A 21,731-nucleotide genomic window follows, 5' to 3' on the forward strand; every position below is an offset into this window, starting at 1 on the left:
GTGTGTGTGTGTGTGTGTGTGTGTGCGTGTGTGTGTGTGTGTGTGTGTAATGTCAGTGTGAGGAATGTAGCAAGAAGATGCTGAACAAGCCAGTTCTTCATGGTCAGACATCTTAGTTCATCCCAGTGATGTGGTTGAAAACTGTCAGACAAAGTCGTGGTGCTTTAACCACATTCACAATGAAGAAAATAAATGTCTTCTTAAGAAGAAGAGGCTTTGTGACCAACTGGAGCCAGCTGGCTGAGTTAGGAAGCGAGGAATGTGGCGTGCTTGTAGACAGACGTTGGGCTGTCGAGCACACCTGCAGGGAACAACTGCTGCAGCTCTTTTCCTGCTTTTTCTTTTAATTTGATAACAGAAAGGATTGACAGAAGATGATGCACACTCAATATGTACATCTTGAAGTCATGACGATCAGTTTGCACAAAAAAAAGTAAAAATAAAAAATCCCAAACATACCCAACAAACACAAAGCCGGTGTGATACTCACGATCTTTCGGTCGTAGTTCTCGCCGCTGCTGTACGTGGTGGTCAGGGTGGACGAGCACTCCTCCAGGTACCAGGGCTTTCGTCCGCTCTCGGCCGTGCTGGAAATGGAGATGGTGTAAATGGAGTTGGTGTAGCCGTCGCAGGAGCAGTGGTCTCTGCTGCGCCCGCCGTTTCCTGAAGCCCAAACAAATATAGAGCCGCGGCCCTTCCTTCCCTGAAAGGAAAAGAAGCAGTTTCTCTACTTGTTTCATCTTGAGATTCATGTCTGTGCAGTTGAAGCCCTGTTATAAGCAACGGATTCTTATATCGGATTACAGTTCAAACTGTAGTAAGGTTCAGTAAAACTTTACTCAAAATAAACGCTGAAATCAGAAGGACATTGGCCCTCTAATTTTCTACATTTGGTCCCAAAGTCCGGTTCATCAAAGCTCTCACAATCATCATCATCCTCAGAGTATTTACTGTCAGGCATGGCACTGTCATCTTTACAAGTTGTAACCATGACAACCACAGCTGTAATTTGGTGCATGTATAAAAATTTTTATCTATGGTGTCTAATTTGTATATTTGTAAAATATGCAAATGTCAGAGATCACTACAACGTCTGCTATTAAATAGATACGGATGCAAGGAAAAAGTTCTGACGGACATTTGCTCACCTGTCAAAGTCTTAAAAATATTGAAATCGGTTAAAAATAAAATGATTTTCCACCAATTTTTCCAGATATATGAGCATATTCTATATGTGTACGTAGTCAAAACTTACTACAGCAGAAAGGAAACTAATACAGTCTGAATCAACACAGTGAGGTTGTCAAGAGCGCTCAGGATCAGCCAGGAGTAGGTGGGGGTGTGGGGTGGGGATCCAACAAACAAACTGGCACTGGAGTTCACACCAGTTGCTCATACATACACACTAAACACACAGACTCACAAACACTAATACATGGTAATAAAAGGTAGGATGGAGTTTTTCAAGAGAAGGCTTCTGTTAGACAGCGATAAGCGCATGAAGCCCCTCTGTGAGCTAGAGGAGGATCAGTCGGGACTAAAGGCTGGCAGGTGAAAGTGATGGAGAGCACTTTTATAAGCAGTTAACAAAGGAAAAGGGGTATTACACAAAAGGATGGGGGATAGTGAAGGAGAGGAGGCAGGAGAATGATTAAGTGCTGTATAAACATGGCACAGACAAGTTAAGATCTGACTAAATCATATATATAGCAGCACATCACAGGATGTAGTTCTCACCACAAGCATCAGTGACACTGCTAACACCTCAGCGCTGAGTAAACCATCTCTTCAGGGTGCCTCTCAGGTCCATGTCACACTAACAAGCACGCCACTTTCACTCATCCTCACTAACCCAGCTGAACGGGGACAGTGGGGCAGATCCACCTGCCTGGCTCCCACAGCCGGACAGCCGTCTCCCTCGCCTCTGTCGTCTGTAAACCCCTCACAACCTCCACCTTTACACGTTTTCTTTTTGTCCACAGACTTACGGTTGTAGCTAGCAATAATACAGTCTACACCCTACATTCAGATAAACACCATTAACTCTTCTCCCTCCCTACTACGACATCTTCTTCATTAATAGAGAGCCGACTAAACCAAACGGCGTGAATGTGCAGGCTTATGTTTATGCCATTAAATCACTTCACCCCCATTGACCTCTGCTGCAGCTTCCCACTCGACTCAGACACTCTGCGCCCTGTGACTCAATAAGCGCCACTCTGTTGGTGTGAAAAGCAGCCGATGAATATGCAAATGAAAATATGCTAATAAAGAAGCATCGCACTGAAATGTCAGGAGGAGGACTGTAGGTAGAAACTGGTAACAGATATCTCTGATCACTTCTAGCTCATGTGCAGTTTTGTGGCTGGTTAGTGGTTTACATGTTTATATATGATGGGATATTTCTGCATGTTGAATGTGAATCCAAATGTGCTCACCATGCGGATGCCGTTCTCAAAGGCCTGCCTGGCCAGAGTCGCCGGTCCGTCCACAGTCTTCCCATCGTCATCGGGTCCCCAGCTGGCGCTGTAAATATCGATGTGCTGCGGGTTGAGACTCAGAGACCTGGCCTCCACCATGTCCGTGACATCGCCGTCCAGCATTCGGACACCTGGCGTGCAAACAGAAACAAAACCAAACACTTCATCTTTTCCACTTAAAAAAAGATTGAAGAGGGCAGTCACTGAAATGTCTCCTCTCATAATTCTGTAATAAATCAAAACCCAGCAAACTTATCAAGTACTTCTGTGTTGCACTTTTGCCTCAGGAAAACATATGAAATTAACAAGCACTGCATTTCTGCAATACAATCCTTCAAAGCCTTGAGCAGAAAAAACAAGAAAAAAAAACTGAGGGGGAGTCTCCTGTAAAATTTAGTGACTCTGTTAGGCTGTGAAGGGCACGTCTGGCTTTTTACCTTTTGTCAATTTTTACTGCTCCGAATGATTCCTGTGATGAGACACTGCTTATAGATTTGCATACCCCCAATCGATGTGAAATCCAGGTAACGATTTGATCGGCATGAACAACTAAACTGGAAATTTCACCAACTCTGGGGTTTTCTAATCAGAACGCCCTGTGCTTTTACTGACGGTACAAATGAAGATGGAAACAAAAAAAACATTAAAATAGTTGTTTTGTTCCAACTATTAGATTCAGAGCTTTCATCTTAATCCTCTTTAATAAAGTTCCAATATATTTTGTTAAATCGACTCTGGATTAAATCTAAAAACATTTAGGTTTGTCATGCCTGGTGGGTTCTCTGAATAACATCAACCCAATTTATTTATTATGAACCATAATAAACTAATAAAAAATGTGAAGAACATTTAAAATGCCTTGAAATTTATTTCACATAATTTGGGGATACACTACAGGTTTATAAATTATAAAACATATGGGAGAACATACAAAGTACACTGAAACCTTAAAAAAAACTTCTTTTTTTTAAATCAAGAGTTAAACATACTGAACTACTGACCTCCTATTCTGGCATTGTAGGCAATACCCACAATGCAGTGAGAGTTGTTTGCAGCTGCAGCGACTTCACCTGCACAGCGTGTACCATGCCTGAGGACAGAGCAGGAATAAACAGCTTATCATTGCACAATTTCAAACATTCTCAGTTGATGCAACTGTACAAATTCACAGAAGTAAATTTAGACACCAGTAGGACCTAAGTATGTAATGTAAACATGCAGATTTTACAGAAAAATGAATAGATGGAGGAAAAACGCAGGCCTTTAAAAATATGAACATGGTTGAAGAAGTTGTAAACAAAAAGAGAGTGTACATTTAGAGACATGCAGGCTGAAAACGTACAGAACATCTTCTGCATATATATATATATATATATATATATCAGAATCGCTTCTTTATAAATGTAGAAATCCAGCGACCTTGTTTTGACATTTTCTATGCGCAGCGCCCAAGCTGTATACTTCCACTGCACCGCAAGAGGACAAAGACAGCTTAAGCAATGCCTAAAAGTAATAAGTTTGACACGTGCGTGAGAGGGTAACATTCCCTGAGTAACTGCAGCAGTGACAATCGAGCCAGGTCAGCGACCATGACACAAACATGGCGTGTTTGTGTCTGCTGCCTTCTCCAAAACACCGCTTTCCAGATGTACACAAACACACACACACACACCTCCTACAGAGAACATCTGCATCACAACTCACACACGCACACACACACACGCACGCATACACACACAACCCCATGAAATAAAAACAATCTCTAAAAGAAGCCATGGAAAACCAGCAAACAGTTTTAAAAAAATCCACCACCATCAAAAGAAATAAATAAAATAAAATAAAATAAAATAAAATAAAATAATAATTTTAGGCTAAATAAAGTTTGCGTGTCAAATCCTGTCAAGGTAACTTAAATTGATTTACGCAGCAGAACTGCACACTGAAACATCCTCACTTGATGCTGATGGTGTAACAAATATCTTGAATCAGTTCTTTAAAATGAACCATTCATGAGGGCTAGAAATTCAGCCAACCTTCACTTGAGTGCAGACACCGATGCCAGTTTAATAATTTCTTCACATTCTTTCATCTCATACTTTGTTTTTAATCAGAAAAAAGAACCCTATACAAGTATATTTAACTGCAATTTTAAATATATTTATATATTCTTTCTATTTCAGACCCACAGTCTTTTGAAAAAGTTTGGGCACCCCTATTAATCTTAATCATTTTTATTTCTAAATATTTGGGTGTTTGCAACAGCTATTTCAGTTTGATACAACCAATAACTTATGGACACAGTAATATTTCAGTATTGAAATTAGGTTTATTGGACTAAAAAAAAAAAGTGCAGTACGCATTAACACAAAAATTGACAGGTGCAAAAGTATGGGCACCTCAACAGAAAAGGAATGTTAATATTTAGTAGATCCTCCTTTTGAAAAAATAACAGCCTCTAGTCACTTTCTGTAGCTTTTAACGAGTTCCTAGATCCCGGATGAAGGTATTTTTGACCATTCCTCTTTACAAAACAATTCCAGTTCAGTTAAGTTTGATGGTCGCCGAGCATGGACAGCCTGCTTCAAATCATCCCACAGATGTTCAATGATATTCAGGTCTGGGGACTGGGATGGCCATTCCAGAACATTGTAATTGCTCCTCTGCATGAATGCCTGAGTAGATTTGGAGCGGTGTTTTGGATCATTGTCTTGCTGAAATATCCGTCCCCAGCGTAACTTCAACTTTGTAACTGATTCTTGAACATTATTCTCAAGAATCTGTTGATATTGAGTGGAATCCATGCGACCTTCAACTTTAATAAGATTCCCAGTGTCGGCATTGGCCACACAGCCCCAAAGCATGATGGAACCTCCACCAAATTTTACAGTGGGTAGCAAGTGTTTTTCTTGGAAAGCTGTGTTTTTTTGCCGCCAAGCATAATGGCTTTTTTTATGACCAAACAACTCAATCATTGTTTCACCAGTCCACAGGACCTTATTCCAAATTGAAGCTGGCTCGTCCAAATGTGCTTTTGCATATCTCAAAACGGCTCTGTCTGTGGCGTGCTTGCAGAAACGGCTTCTTTCGCATCACTCTCCCATACAGCTTCTCCTTGTGCAAAATGAGCTGAATTGTTGACAGTGACACCATCTGCAGCAAGATGATGCTGCAGGTCTTTGGAGGTGGTCTGTGGGATGTCCTTGACTGTTCTCACCATTCTTCTTCTCTGCCCCTCTGATATTTTTCTTGGCCTGCCACTTCTGGGCTTAACAAGAACTGTCCCTGTGGTCTTCCATTTCCTTACTATGTTCCTCACAGTGGAAACTGACAGATTAAATCTCTTGAGACAACTTTTTGTATCCTTCCCCTAAACAACTCTGTTGAACAATCTTTGTTTTCAGATCATTTGAGAGCTGCTTTGAGGTGCCCATGATGCCGCTCTTCAGACGAGATTCAAATAGGAGAACAACTTGGATTTGGCCACATTGAATACCTTTTCTCATGATTGGCTACACCTGGCTATGACGTTCAAAGCTTAATGAGGTTACCAAACCAATTTTGTGCTTCAGTAAGTCAGTGAAAAGTAGTTTGGAGTATTCAAATCAATAAAATGATAAGGGTACCCAAATTTTTGCACCTGTCAAATTTTGTTTTGATGCATATTGCATATTTTCTGTTAGCACAATAAACCTCATTTCAATACTGAAATATTACCGTGTCCATCAGTTATTAGATATATCAAACTGAAATAGCTGTTGCAAACACCCAAATATCTAGAAACAAAAATGATTAAGATTAATAGGGGTGCCCAAACTTTTTCATATGACTGTAAAATAACTGTTGAGTGACAGACAGAAAGAGGGTGACTCTTAAGTTGAACTCGACCTGTAAGACTAAATGAAATATGAAGTTTCCTTTTTTTTTTCTTTTTTTTTTGAGATTTTGACGTTTGATGTTGAGGGATTGATCATGACTGAACTGCTGCCTGTATCAGGAAATTATGATGTGCTTTTGAGCAAAATGTGAAGAGACAGAGTACTTTGTTTTTGGCAAAACAATGTAATAACACGACCGGACTGAACTGCTGAAAGAAAGCTGAGTCGGGCCGCTTTAAATTCTCCAACACTCAGTTCTGAACCAAATCCTGCAGAAGATCTATGGAGATGAAGGGAGATGAAATCTGCCGCTTTCTTACAGATTCTTGCACCTTTAAAGCCAGTTTAATGCTTTGCAGCTGCAAAAGTCGCAGGAAAGTCCAGATGACCTCTACTCTGCTTGAGGGTTCTGCAATAGGAACGTAACAGTTTTCCACAAATTATATCAGCCCTGAGATATTCAATCAGTGTACACAAATATGTGCCGTACTCCCCATTCAGATACATGTGGGAGTCGCATCAACAAGAACGAGCTTTCATTTGCCATCTTCCAGTTGTAAAGACAGTGATTTCCACATCATGACTTGTCTCCAGCTCGCGCCTCCGCATCTCGCTCACATTTCCAGCTGTGAGAGCACGTCTCCAGCAGAAAACCTCCAGCTGTGAAATGCATGTGCGAGCAGCATCTGCAGGAAAACTCGAGCAAATTGTCTCACATTCACCTGAAAATCTAAGTGTGAAAACCGTTTATATTGCTGTTAGTTGATCAGTTTCTTTTTCTTTTTTTTTTTTTTAAACCAACTACTGGTAAAGTTTGGATATACATTTATAATTTTCTGCTTAGATTTCACATTTTCTGACTTTTACTTTTTTTTTTCAGACTAATTATTACCTTACACAGGATTAAAAAGAACCTGTTCAGCTGTAAACATAAAACTCAAACAAATAAAGTGACTATTGATTAGTAATCTTTCTTTTTAGCCAGTTAATTAGCTCCCTCTAATACACTGTCCAACCTGTTCACGTTATCGCAGTTATCCATAAAACTGTCTATCTGGCCTTCTTTTCGTTCTCTAGTGCTTGTGTCTGTATTTTCCACTGTAATCACGTCTGTGTTGCAGTCGCTCGTGGATCTCTCTGCTCAACCAGAACCAATTTTCAGCAGATGGAGCCACCAGAACATCTTATTTTCTGTACACAAGTTCATTTGGATCCAGTTCTAATATCCTTATGGATATTTTCATGAATGTTTCTGTTAATCCTGTGTTGCTTCTGATACATTTCAGACCATAAAGGACTATCGAGTGACAGCTTCTGTTTGTTTTCTGTTTGTGTCATATATATGAATTTTTTTTTTTAAATCATACCAGTATTCCTGTTTTTTTTAGTGTAAAAAAGGCAGCCATTGCTGAAAACTTTATGGACCAAAGTCATAAAACCTCCACTACTGAGTAGATCCACCTAGAAACTTCTGGTAACACTTTATTTGAAGGGGGGTGAATAAGAAATCATTACTGATATAAATTTGTTATAAAAGTATTACTGATTGCACTTTAAAAATTAGGTAACTTTATGTTATTAAAGGTAAAGTTTAAACAGTAATGATTTATTGGTTAACGTCAATGTGTCATAACAAAGACATTTTGAATAATGCCAACTTTGTATTAAAAGTGTCATAATTTACCGAATGATGCTTTGTGACAACAGTCATAAATATTCATGAAGGCTTATTCATGTTCATGACATGTGTTATATCATGTTTATGACAGTGTCATGACAGTCTTATTCACCCCCCTTCAAATTTAGTGTTACCAAACTTCTATATTTGATGCACGAAATTTCCATATTTAACTCCTTAAAATTGGGCTTCTGTCTCTTTAAGAACCTCCTGTCCTTTTCGACCCTCCTCTTTCAACGCATCATCACAATAAAGCTTCTCCATGCCGTCCATTGACCAAACTTAGGAGCTCAGTAGATGCACATTTCCACCAGGTGTTTGCCAATTGCTTCTGCCGCTAGTCTGGTGGAGCTGAGTGGGGGAGGTGCAGGGAAGAGCTGCGATGTGGGGCGGGAGGTCAAGGATTCCTCAAACATCCATGAATGCGTCAAAACATCACCCTGGGTATGTTTCTGATAACAAGACATAAAGCTCAAAAGCTAAATATTGCATAATATGCCCTTTAAGCATTCCTGGGCCTTTGTCATTTTGAAAATAAAAGGAAAAAAGTTTTGATAATGAAACAATTTTATAGACTTTGTGTTTTTTTTTTCCCAAGGCTAAAAGTGAACCCTGAGCTGAAGACTGGCTTCAACATGCCAGTTACCTCATATCAGCATGAAAGATGTTTCCACTAAAGACGTCTGAATTAAAAAAAATAAAACCGCTCCACTCTATGATACTAATACAAAAGGTCATAAAACAGCAACACCCAAAGCCTTATAAATGAAAAATTCAACCTGGAGCTCATTCAGCTGCATCTGCGGCCCTCATGTCTGTCTCTTTAAGATGTCACCAGCAGGGACTGAGCCACTGCCACGACACTTGTGTTGCTGCAGCCAAACACACAATCAAACAAAAAAAGAAAAAGGGAGAGGAGGGGGAATCACTTGCTGAGCCAAAGCCAAGCTGGCACAAGACAAGTGCATAGACAAGTGAGTTTGTTTTTCTCCCCATTCTTACACAGACACTCACATTCACATTCTTCCAAACAGAAAAAACCACAAGCTTCCCACAAATGTCACAATCAAATTCTCTGTCACTCAGCAAAACCACAACAAAGTCAGGACTGAACTAATCCATCAGGACACAACCGCTTCAAAAACAGCATGAAAGCACTCCAAGATGAAGAAGAGCAAGTATACCCTTCTTGTCTATGATTCGTTCTTTTTGTGAAAATATTTTTTCTTACTTGTTCTCATTGGTTGCGTCGTATCGCGGCATGGGATCCAGATCGTTGCTGTTGACATCATAGCTTGCCTGAGGATCCTGGAAGAGACACCAAGATGAAATCAAGTATATGAAACTTCAAATTAACTTCTAATAAAAACAGGAGGAAAAAATTGTTGACAAAGCCCAACACGGTCATGTCAGTGGATCGTCAAAACGCGAATCCAGCCTGAACAAATAGTTCACATTAGAGTCATAACAGTTCTGTAAATTGAATGCAATTGTAGTTATTCCACTGTGCCGAGCATTTCAGCCTTCAGCATAAACAACTCCTGGCATTAGGAGGAGTTAATAACCGCAGCACAGGCCCCGTCAAACAGGAGGAGTCACTCTGACTGATGGCCTTACCAGCTGCCTGAGGCCAATATGTTTACCTAAATACCTGACAAACTTCATCATCCCTTCATCATCTATGTAACTAGAGATGTACAACAACATGGACGGCACCTTTCAAAAGTACAAATAGCTCAAGAACTTTTGCTTTGCTTAGATTTTTATTATGTCTTGTAACAGAACACCATGAAGTTCTGCACAGTTAAGTGGAAGTAAAAGTACTTTACTTTTATTCCGAAACATTTTCTAAATGAAAATCTGAAAAGACGGCAAATACTTGTGCACAGCACCTCTCACTTTATGATTTTTAGACCACTGTAAAAGTGTTTAGAGGTATTGCTCTACCGCAGGGGCGTCCAAAGTTTTTGTCACATCGACATCGAGTCTAAATACTCAAAGGCCAAGAAAGAAAAAAACAAATGAATAACATCAAGCAAAGTTGGCTGATTTTTTATTTAATTTTATTTTGTAGGAAAAGGACGTTACTCATCAGCGATCCAAACATTTGAAATGATTTTATTAAAAGAAATTATGTTTAAAATAATTTTATCCTCGTTTGAACAGGATTTGGGTCACGTTCTTTCGCAACGCTTGCTATGTTCAGCAGAGTTCAATAAATTTGGGTGCAGCAAAGTCAGTTTTTCAGGAAAAGCCTCTAAATAAATGTGGTTCTACTTATGATAAAAGTTTAAACAGACAAATACTATTCCTGACAATTTTCCTAAAACCGAAAATTGTCAGTAATAGTTTTACCCTGGGTAAAAAGGAAAGGCTTAATAAATATTATTCTTGAAAAACAGTCCAAGGCCACAAACAGCCCCCGAGCCGGACTTTGGACATCCTTGCTCCAGCATCTTTCCACATCCAGGAACTCAATTTTTTTCCTAATTTTCCATTGAAAATGGGGACGAAGCCTCAAGCTCAGTCAGACTGGATGGAGAACAATTGGTAGCCTCCATCTGTCATCGACTCATAACACGTTGTTGTCTTGTCAACTGATTCCTCCTGCTTAGCTCTCAGTTTCTCCAAAGGAGATAATTTGATAGGAGCCTATTTGATGGGCTTCTCTGATTAAATGCATCCTCTCTCGGTCCATGAGTTTAGCTGGATGCTCATGTTTTCACTGGTTTTTAGTTGTCCCATACTTTCCATTTCATGAATGCTTCTGTTAATCCTGTGTCGTTTCTGAGACTCCTTCGTCATGAATCTGTTTGCTCACTGATGTTCTCTAAGAAACCCTCTGAGGCCTCCACAGATTTACTGATTAGTTTTGCACACCACGTTTTTGGAAGACCACACATTCTTTCCCCTGCGCCACATAAATAGGCACTGCCTTGTGTTGGTCTAAAAGCTAAAAAATATCAATAACATACATTAACGTTCAAGTTTGACTTGTGACAAAAAGTGGAAAACTTTATATTTACTTTTGCATTTGCTATACTTACAGCCTAGATATACTCTAACAAGTTTAAAGAAGCTTCTGACTAAAATATAATTTGCGATTATCAGATAAAAATTCCTTTTGAGGTTTACATTTTTCACATTTTTTAGACTTTTATTATATTAACAAAAGATCTTTCTATAAGCCTGACCTTTTAAGACACAATATAAATCTATAGCCCAGAGACTACAGCATAGTTTGCATACCTACCCAAACCTCACACGTAAGCAACAGTACTTACAAAGATCAACACTTTCAAGTCACTGACGACACCCAACATAAACACACTGCCGCTCATAGTCGTCCTGCACGCGCATACATACACACTCACGTAGTTCTGAGAAAGGTCCGGGTGGGTCCGCTCAATCCCGTCGTCCAGAATGGTGACCACCACGTCTTTACCCGTGTAGCCCCTCTTCCACGCCCCCATGATGTTCATGTCCGACTGGCAGTTGTGGACGTCGTCGTTGCAGTGCTGCAGGGACGGAAGCAGATGGAGAGGAGAGAGGTCAGGAGAAAATGGAGGGTAAATAAAGCTGTGAGGTGGAAAAGGTTGAGGACATTCCCACATGAAGTGCTGCTAATTTACAGCAAGGATCCAGAGTAAACATTGCACAATCGGACATAAACAAGCTCAAACTTGTTTATGTTTGGTTTATTTGGAGGGTTTTTTTTCCAGTTTTATCCAACTTGGTCAAATCATACAGTCAAGAAAAAACTATATGTCCTGAAAAAAAAACTACCTAAATCTCATTTGTGGAGAAACCAACAAAATATGAAAAATAAAAAGCTAAATTGAGACAATAACATTATTGAATTTCATCCTAAAAAAAACATCTATAAGTCATGTAGGAAAGCCAGAAAATAATAAACTAAAACACACACAAAAAAAAGCGTAATTCAATTCAGTCTGGCTGAATTTTAGATGTTTTCAGTTGTCATCAAACATTTAACAGTGATGAAGCAGAGTTTGTATGTCAATAAGAAAACTAAAAGTTGTTCTGCTCAAATTGTAATTTCTACACTGAACAAATACACTCACACATTAGCAGTGCTTTTGATTTCCTAGAGTGTCAACATAATCGCATAACATTGCAGCAAAGACAGAATACCCAAGACGCGGTTGGACCAAATAAGAGTACCGTAACTGTTTTGATTACCTTATCAGAGTAATGTAATTACATTAAGTTTCTCTTTGATTACTTTTTAAAATATAAAGGTAAATCACATCTTCAGTTCACATTAAGCATACATCCGAGATTGGCACATTTCTGCCACTCAGGTGAGATATGCAATCTAAATTTGAAGCATCCGACATTATTGTTTTGAAATGTTAAGAGGTCAGTGCAGCACAGTTTTTATTCCCACTGCCGTCGTCTCTGCTGCACCACAACTCCTGTCATTTCTGAGCGCTCACAGTTGACCGGGATATCACCATCTCCACTTGTGATTTATGACTCGCCAAAGGGAGCAGAGAGGCGGCTTGTCTCTGTGAGTTTATGGCAGACGTGTTTTGGTAAAGAGGCTACAGACTGTTTGGAGCACAACAACATCTTGAAACTAAGAAAACATTTTACAATGCAGTTAGATTTGTGCCTTTTCAGCAGATAACACACTTTAATCACCCGTAGCACCGGCAGCTCTAAAATCGTGCAGGCTGGAGGCAAATGAGGCGGCAAACAGGCAGGTGGCGCTGTAAACTGAAACTGCTTACAGACGAAAGAGTAACTTCCCTAATTCTCATGAGACAATTAAAGGAAAAAATATAAATAAAATGTTGGAAGCACTTTACTCTCTCTAGATTGCAGCTATATTTGAAGAACTAATTATCTACTCACTAGACAATTTAAAATGATATTATGTCGTACGACAAAACATTACTGCCAGGGTTTTATGAGAGCAATCTCACAGTGCGACACTTGCAATAAAATTACACGACTGCTGTAGATGCACAGGCCGACGGCGCCTTTTGTTTGAGTTGGCAATCCCTTATCGCTCAATGAAAATGTTAGTCAAACGTGTCCAATTTCATTCGTTTCAGGGTCAAAGTGAAATTTAGGTGCACAACTGTCAACAATGACTTTACCTTTTAGCTACTTAAAGGGGAGCTATTATGTAAAATCTACTTTTTAAAGCTTCATATCATGCTATGATGTTGTTTTAGTCTCCCATGGCAACCACTCAGGGGCACCTAAACGCTTGCTCTCAAAGTGGCGCCCATTGACACAAAGCTCTTCCTTGGACCTGCAGCGTCCAATCATTAACTGAGCTCCTTCAGATGAGTGGCAGCTGCAATTAGCAAACACCTGGTAGAATGGAGTCTGCTGAGTTTATCATACAAACCATTTCTCAGTCCAACGCTCTGAAGACAGGGTTGTAAATGCCATAATGGACAAACATCGTTGTGATTATGTAAAGAAGATAGAGTGTGAGGAAAAAGTCGGAGCTTCTTAAAGAGACAGATGCCTAATTTCGAGATGTCAAATTACAAAGTTATGTTATGCAGCACTTTTATAACAACTAAAGGTGAGAAAGTTACGTAATTGTGCTTTAAAATGGCACTATATGCCTTTAAAATACTTAATACCATCCCACTAAGGAAATTTCTGCTTGTGTGTTAAGTTAGAAAAAAACATTTTCATTGTTTCAACTGTACTTCTGTTTTTTTCAAGGAAGATGTTTTTTTTTTTTCCTCCAACCCCACTGTAAACCTAAAAACATGCAGTTCAGAGAGTTTCATCCCCCAGTTGAAACACCCCAAAATCTCCGGTCAAAGTATCAGGATTTATCTAAATCAAGTTAACAATTGACAGAGTCGAGGACACTCGACCGGTCACATACACAGAAAATGTATACCTAAAGGAGCAATGATCTGAAGGTGTACAGTAAGTAAACACCTGTGATAAGCGCCCAAATGCAACCGATACAAACCAGGCTTCTCCTAGCTGTTTTTCATGCAGTAAAGGAGGACATTTCTCCATAAAAACAACCACGATTGCTTGATTTCACAGAAAACAGGCACATAAATCCCTCTGCTCCACTGACACTGCAGTAATCAGGGCCACGTCACAACACAACCAGACCTTTGACCCACAAACTGGGGAAAAAGTGGGCAGCACACAGTCCTCTGAATATACAGTGCACTTACAATATACCACATGCTGCTCCACTTCGCATCATTGTAGAAAATGTTGTTCTGGGCCACGCTGTTCTGGGCGGGGCTCGTCTGGGAAAGGGGTGGGACAGGTTTGTAATCCCTCTTGATCCTCCTCTTCACCACCTGCTGTTCTATCCACTCCACCTAAAACAAGCACACACACACACACACACGCACGCACACACACACACACACACACACACACACACACACACACACACACAGGTGTAATTTAGCAGAGATCACTGCTAATAATTAAACACACAATGAAAATTAGCCCTCAGATAACCCAATAAGAAACAAGATAAAGCATAGATGAATACATAAACCCCCCCCCCCCGTCCTAATTTACCACAAGAACCAAATAAAACATTGAAAAGGGACTTAACTAAACTGTAAGACGAAATTTCTTTGGTGATCCCAACTGATCTAAAAATGAAAGGTTTAGTCTGATTTTCTTTTAGGTATTGAAAAAATGAGGGTATTAAAAAAGTATGACGTTTATATGAATTTTAAAGTGGTTGGAAAAATCTGGTTTCAACTGTAAAAGCAGTAAAGATTTTACAAGTTAAAAAGGGAGACTATCCAAAATGTGTTTAGGAAAAAGCATCACAATAACCCAAGACAAAAAAAAAACCAACAAATAAATAAAAGGTAATCTTGTATTTTCTGATTGAAAATCATTTGCTAAGAACTCGTAAAAGTCTCCCAGGTGACATCAATCTCTCAAATGTTGCATGCTTGCTTCCAAGCACATGCCAGTCCTTGGAAAAAAGTTCATCCCGGTTTTAGACAAAATTTTCCGATTTCAAAAACAGCATTTTTCTGGATCAGGGCAGGACGGCTGAACCCACTACTGAAGTCTGCTTCTTTGTGTTTAGTCTAGCAGGTTTCATACTTTCAAGAGTTTACGCTCAGACAGCAGCAAAAGATGGGACCAGACACAACATGCATGGAGAAGAAAGGAAAATAGTATAGAATTTAAATTTGCACATAAACATATGCTACAAAGACGACAAATCCCATCGCTTTGTATAAGTTTTAACCCTGACTGTTTGTTTATATTTCACATTTGGAAAACTGGTGCTAAAGATGGCGTTTATAGCCAAGAAGCTTTCAGACTCTTTGAAGATCTTCCTGGTATTTTATCTAGTTTTTACTCACACAATACGGACTAAAATGTATTTAAAGTAAGCAGCAAACTGAAGGAACAAGTGTTTAAAAGCCAATTTTAACATGAATCTTTAGCTACTATGTTACTAATTGGTTAAAAAATAAACAGCATTTGTTACAGTTCTTTAAATAAATCTCCAAAAATGCTAAAAAAAAAAAAAAAAAAAAAAAAAGTAGCAATTTAAACTGAAAAACGTATGGTGACACAATATGGAATAATTTGCAAAAAGGGTTAACAAGACAACTGCAATTTCTGTTGTTAAAAGTAAAAAAATACTGACAAAATACCTGGTAATTCTTTATGCAATTTCTTTAGTCAATATATCTTTTATAAATAACCCTGCAAGCAAAAAAAGGAAAAAAGGATCAAATTAAGTGTCTTTGTCATAGACTTGTGAACACAGAAGCCTGTACAATAAAACCAGTCGGCTTTAAACCTTTAAGAAACACCAATCAGGCTTTTACCAGCTGATAATGATATTAGACGCCTGACTTTTCTTTAAGGAGATTAGAACAAGCAACACATTTCTCCTCATTTTATTTTAATCCAGCAATTAAATGCAACAAACACTAAACTTAAAATGAGGGGATTACAAGTTTTCCCCATTTGTGCACAAACTTACATGTCCCTAATCATATCTAACTTTTTTCTAAAGTCAAAATACAGAAAATGCTTTTAAAGAAGAGCCTTTTCTTTCTTGATGCGTTTAATGAACATGATATAGGTCATATTTTACGATATTCAATATTTGTTTCTGATTACAAGTCGAAGGTAATCAACAGAAAGCTGTGTAATTTCAATTACCAGAAAAATTAATTAATGCATCACTGTTTTTTTTCCCTTGTGCTTTTGAGATTTTCTTTATAACTTTACTATTTACAGGTCAGAGTTCAGCAGCTTAAACAAAGATTTAATGAGAAATACTCTAAATAACAGAAAACAACAGCCAGTGTGACAATAAATAAAACCCAGAGAACCATTGGTCAAGATCCAATGGAAAGATTAATAAGAACAATCTGGCTATTGTTAAAAGACATATTGATAATAAAACTCACACAGGGAGGCATTTTGTCAGGTTACAACCACAAAACATGTATTTTATTGGGATTTTATGTGAGAAACTAGCAAAAGAATTGTGCAAGAAGGTAGGAGGAAAATTAAACATTATTTACTAAATTTGAAAATCTAGAAAATATGTCAAGCCTTTAATTAAGCCCTCAATCTCTGATAACTAAATAATTCCTTTCAGAGGTTTCCCAAAGAGTAAATAAAAGCCCTCATATAGATAACTCAATCTCAGTATAAATCCAGCTGTTCTAAGAAGGACAAATATATCACAGCTTTGAACATGTCACAGAATGATGCTGTGATCCAACACATAAAAATAGAAAGAATGAAACGACTGCAAACCTAAAAAAAATAAATAAATCAATTCATTTACATCAGAACCTGTCGAACTGAGAAGTGGTCAAGAAATGCAGAACACTTTGAAGGCCACAAATGCCCAACTCTGATGTGTTTGAATGGCCCAGTCAAATTCCAGGCCTAAATCTAGTTGAAAATGTGCGAGGCAACAATCTGACTGAGATGGAGTTATTTTTGGAAAACAGAACAGGAGAAAATGTCCATCTCTAGATGCGCAAAGTGGGTTGAGACGAGCCACAAAAAAACAGGAGATATAACTCTAGTGGGATGGCGGGGTTATTTCCCTTAAAAATGATGTGGTACTTTGCCTTGCTCTGTCATGAAATGCCATTAAATTAAAAGAAGTTTAAGGTTGTAGTGTGTCAAACTGTAATAAAACTCACATTTTACAAAGCGTGTTTTCAGATATATGCATGGTGCTGTTGTGAAGCTAGATGTCTGACTGTCAAAGTAATGCTCAGACAAAAAAATACACATAAAGGGCAATACATTTTTATTATATACATTATATAGTTCAGCAGACATTCAGAAATTGATGATTCCCCGCATATTACTCACTGCACCTCTGTAAAAGTAAAACATTTCTCTGCATCTATGCAGCCTCTGCAGATGGAGAGGAGAACGTGAACTAAAAGAAGAACAGAAAAGCTGACATGATGACTGCGGAGTGATTATCTGGTCTCATACACTGAAACAATCCACGGGATCTCTGGAGAGTTGGAGAGCGAGGCAACAAGACAAGATTAGATGAGGAGGAGAGGCGATAAAGAGCTGAAGAGAAGAAGTCCCAGGAGAGTGAATGAAGGAAGTCTGAGCTTAAAGAGGAGACAAGTGAAAAACAAATTGCATGAGGGACCAAAAGGGAGCAAGAGGTGGGAATAATTGATTTTATAGTAAATAATCTGGATTTCTTAGCTACATATATTGTTTACAATGTTGTGAAGAAAGGCTAAAAAAAGAAAAAATAACACTTTCCATTGGTGAAGTAATTCAATAAATGTGCAGAGCACAGCAAGATATGACAGAAAAGGAATCAGGGCAAAGAGAAACAAAGTGATCGGAGATGGAGAAAAAGCCCGAAGCTTCCTCCATGTGCCGAAGTCTCAGCTCATTTCACTACGGACCACTATCAGGACCATCGGCTTCAAAGTGACCATTTACACAAAGCTCCAGAGCAACTCCCACATAGTGTATGAGCCTTCCTGCAACTTGCAAATCTAAGATCCATGAAGCCTTCCAAAGCTTTAATTGCACTTTTTTGAAAACTAAAAGTAATTATTCACTCAAGTCGCAACACATATATCCAACATCTGAAGAAAAATAAGACGACCTTTGCATCATTTACAATACTTTTACTACATTTTAAAGGAGCAAAGACATTGAGCCCTAAACTAATTTCAAATTAAACGTGTATATGATCTCATTGAATTTATACAAAGTTCACTATCAGCAGAAATGTGCAGATCTTTTAAGCCGATCTTGTCCGCTGAAGTCCAAAACTGTTCAGTAGCTTCTTCTGGAATTACCAGAATGTCTGACCCCAACTACAGAGAAGCAAGCTGCTCACAGGAAACACGTCCTTTTATGGAGCTGAGGCTGTGGAGGCCTGCAGCCTTCATGTTGACATCAAGCAGGCCAATTTGTGCAAGGAGATGGTGCAAGTAAGAGCTGCAGTTGCACTTGTTTCTTTTTGTAAAATTATTCTCCATACTTCATTTCATGCACAAACATCAAGACTTTTTTTGATACAAAGAATTAAAAATAAAATGTGTGTAATTTCGACACAATAAGCCAAGTTTTCCAGTTCAAATAAATTTTGCTTGATGCTATATTTAATAAATAGACTTGATCTCATGGATTTGTTTTCATGCTGTGATTTCTCCAACTGTACAAACCCAAATGCAGATGAACTCAATGTCTTTTTAGTAAAACAACAACTTTATAGATCATATGTATTTATCTAAATCATGCATCATCTAAATCATTCCTCATCTGGTTAAAGAAAGTGTATTTAATAATACAGAGCTTTGCATAAAACAATTAAGTCACTTTATTTTACTGGAAATGTGACTTTACAACCTCAACATGAAACGTGTTATTTTTAACATGCCTCACAGATTAACTGTGATTTTGCATATTTTTTAGAAAGCCCATTTCAACTTCACTGGCCTTACCAAGGCCTGATTACCGTCAGACCTGTAGTCAAAACTAGAACCTATCTGACAGCATGAAATGGGCTAAAAGATCTCCTCCAAAGAGAGGCAAGCCGATCAAAAATTATCTCAAGCGCAAACCAAGGACTCATCCAGGAGATCATTAGAAAAAAATCCAACACACATTTCCCTCCATAAAAAAAACAACTTATTGATTCTCAAACCTAAACATACTCTGACTGATGAGGCCAAAGTGGAACTTGGGTGGTATCCGCTTAAATGTGGAGATACACCAACATTTCAAAGTAGCATGATGTTCAGGGTCTGCTTTGCCGCTTCAGGATCTGGACGATAAGGACGCACTGATTCACAACGTCTGGCCATCAGTTCAAGTTCAAGAGCGTTATGCAGTGATTCACACAGAAAGTTTACCTCTGGCAGTTAACATGAAAATTAAATTCAAACTACAAGCCGGTTGAAGCATGTCGTTCAGAGATCTTTTGATGTATTAAGTAATTTAAATATGACAAAAAAATATATATACAAAAAAAAATAAATCTTTAAGAGACAAATACGCTCTGTGGTGTAAACTGAAACTAAAACTGACAGCTGAAAGAACTAAAACAATTAAAGGTGTATGCACAAAAGCTGATAATGACTGTGTGGTTTATTCATGTCGACTTACACAAGTGCAACAACAACGAAAAAAGCAGTAAACGCTGGATATGCAAACTCGGATATCAGGATCTGATCAGAACTTTTCTAAACCATAAAGTTTCCTCTACTTGGTCATTTTTTCTTATAGGCATAATGTTGTTCTGTCATATCTGTCCCACAAAACTCAGTCTCAGGTGTTTGTAGGACTATTATGTTGGTTTCATTTACGTTTCAGTACAAACACAATGGTCTTTTCAAAGAGATTTGACCTGAGGATGGATCGGGGGAAGAATGAGGAAAATTTTCCTGGACGGACGAAGAACCGTCTTAAATTTTCGCAGAAAGTCAAAACGCTGTGCATTTTTATGGTCACAGAGTGCCCTAAAAAAAAATTCTTCTGTTGCCACATCCTGCTTTATTTCTCATAAGTACATCTGTCTCTGTGAGCAATTATATGCCGTTTTTCTTTTTAAAAGTAGTAAGATGAAAAAACTGTTTTTCAGCACTCAGAGAGGCAATTTTATATTTTCATGCGTTACACTTAAAAAAATAATAAAATAAAATCACCATAAGGTTGAAAGCTGTAGCGCTTTTTTCCAGATCAGTCTAGACTGCAGATCCAGACTGCAGATCAGTCTACTGACGTTTACTTCAACTTCTCAAGACTGGAATACAAATACTAATGAAAAAAAAAACAAAAGTTATACATTTATGATAATGAAATTTTTTTATTTTATTAGGGAAATTGTGTGATGATTGGGATGTTCTGAATAATCCAGAAAATATTATATATTTCATAAAACATTAAAAGCTATTCTTAAGTGAGGACACTTAAGAATGTCCTCACTTAATACCCAAATGCTGCCCAGGGCAGCATTTGAAAAGGGAGTACAAGAGAGCTGGATTTGAAAAGTTGATACTTATAAATTATAAAAAGGAGATAAATTGAGGGGAAAAAAACCCTCACTGAAACTTCAGGCTGACTTTTCTGTCAATCACGCTGCTAGAATGCCTTTATTTACGCCCAACTGGGAAATCTGATGAAATTACTTCCTCACAAACAGGAACTGTACAACTTAAAGTAGATTGCACACACGATGATGATACATTTCTTTTCCGGCAATACATTTAAAAGTTGTGTCCACATTTTGCTTAACACCCACAGGTGAGAAAAAGGCCATCCTCTTTCGAGCGCTGTGGCCTTCCTGTTCGGTCTTCAATAAAAACAAACTACTGCTATCTAGATCGATTGGATTTTGTGTGCCAGAGTTTATCCAAACAAAAAACAACACTGCCCGTCATTACTGCCCCCCTAAAGCTTGGCTATATATTGCTCAAGTTGTTTTTGTGCCGGTTCTTTGGCCGGCTTTGAGGTGTGACAATCTATTTAACTCCAATTTGATTGAACACTGGATTGCCTGCTAACACCTCTGCTCCAATGTCAAAGTTCCTTATTGTGCTTTTTCTTCCAGTCTGATTCCCAGTTATCTCTAGTCTTTTTCCTCTCTCCTCTCTGCCCCTGAGTTACTGCTCTCTTAGCACTTCTTTTTCATTACATTTTACGCTCCTCTTATCCACAGATGCCCATTTGCTCCCTCAGACTGTCGTCGTTTTACTCGCTGATATCCCTGCCTCTCCCTCCCTCATTCCTCCCCCCCCCCCCCTCCGGCTCTCATTCGAGCTCTGTGTAAGGGTTTGCAGGTGGCTCTCTTGCTGGCTGGGTCAGTAACCAGGGGAAACTGGGGAAGAGTTCACTTCAATAGAGCAAATGGGAACAAATTGATCCACTTTCACTGCTGTTTGTGTGATGATGTTTGAGCTGCAGGCTACAAAAATGTAAGCTGGGAGTTTGAAGAGAAAAAAAATAGCAAGCAGAATACTCGTGAACCTTTTGGCCTGAGAGAAAAAGCTGGTTATTGCACTGACTTAAGTACATTTGAGAAACTCAAACTTTTTAGAGACTTCAGGAAACCGTGGTTTCCTAGCACACCGAGTCTTAATTAGTCAATTTGTTCAATTTAAAGCAGGGGGGAGATTTGATACAAGGACTCGATACAAACACAGTTCTGACTTAAAGTTTGGACCAAAT

The 21,731-nt window shown here is 38.6% G+C and overlaps 1 protein-coding gene across 5 annotated transcripts in view; it reads right to left on the reverse strand.

Annotated features, from left to right (window-relative positions):
* Nucleotides 1-21,731, reverse strand: part of pcsk5b (proprotein convertase subtilisin/kexin type 5b) — a 95,962-nt gene that overhangs the window by 55,803 nt on the left and 18,428 nt on the right. For all 5 annotated transcript variants that reach the window (XM_008418533.2, XM_008418534.2, XM_008418535.2 and 2 more), the window contains exons 3-8: nt 14,225-14,377; nt 11,408-11,551; nt 9,265-9,341; nt 3,482-3,570; nt 2,439-2,611; nt 491-703 (exon numbers count right to left, since the gene is read on the reverse strand). In XM_008418533.2, the coding sequence (XP_008416755.1) occupies nt 491-703; nt 2,439-2,611; nt 3,482-3,570; nt 9,265-9,341; nt 11,408-11,551; nt 14,225-14,377 (849 nt within the window). The remainder of the gene's footprint in view (nt 1-490; nt 704-2,438; nt 2,612-3,481; nt 3,571-9,264; nt 9,342-11,407; nt 11,552-14,224; nt 14,378-21,731) is intronic.

The sequence above is a fragment of the Poecilia reticulata genome, linkage group LG9 (genome assembly GCF_000633615.1).
Source record: "Poecilia reticulata strain Guanapo linkage group LG9, Guppy_female_1.0+MT, whole genome shotgun sequence".
NCBI classification, from domain to species: domain Eukaryota; kingdom Metazoa; phylum Chordata; class Actinopteri; order Cyprinodontiformes; family Poeciliidae; genus Poecilia; species Poecilia reticulata.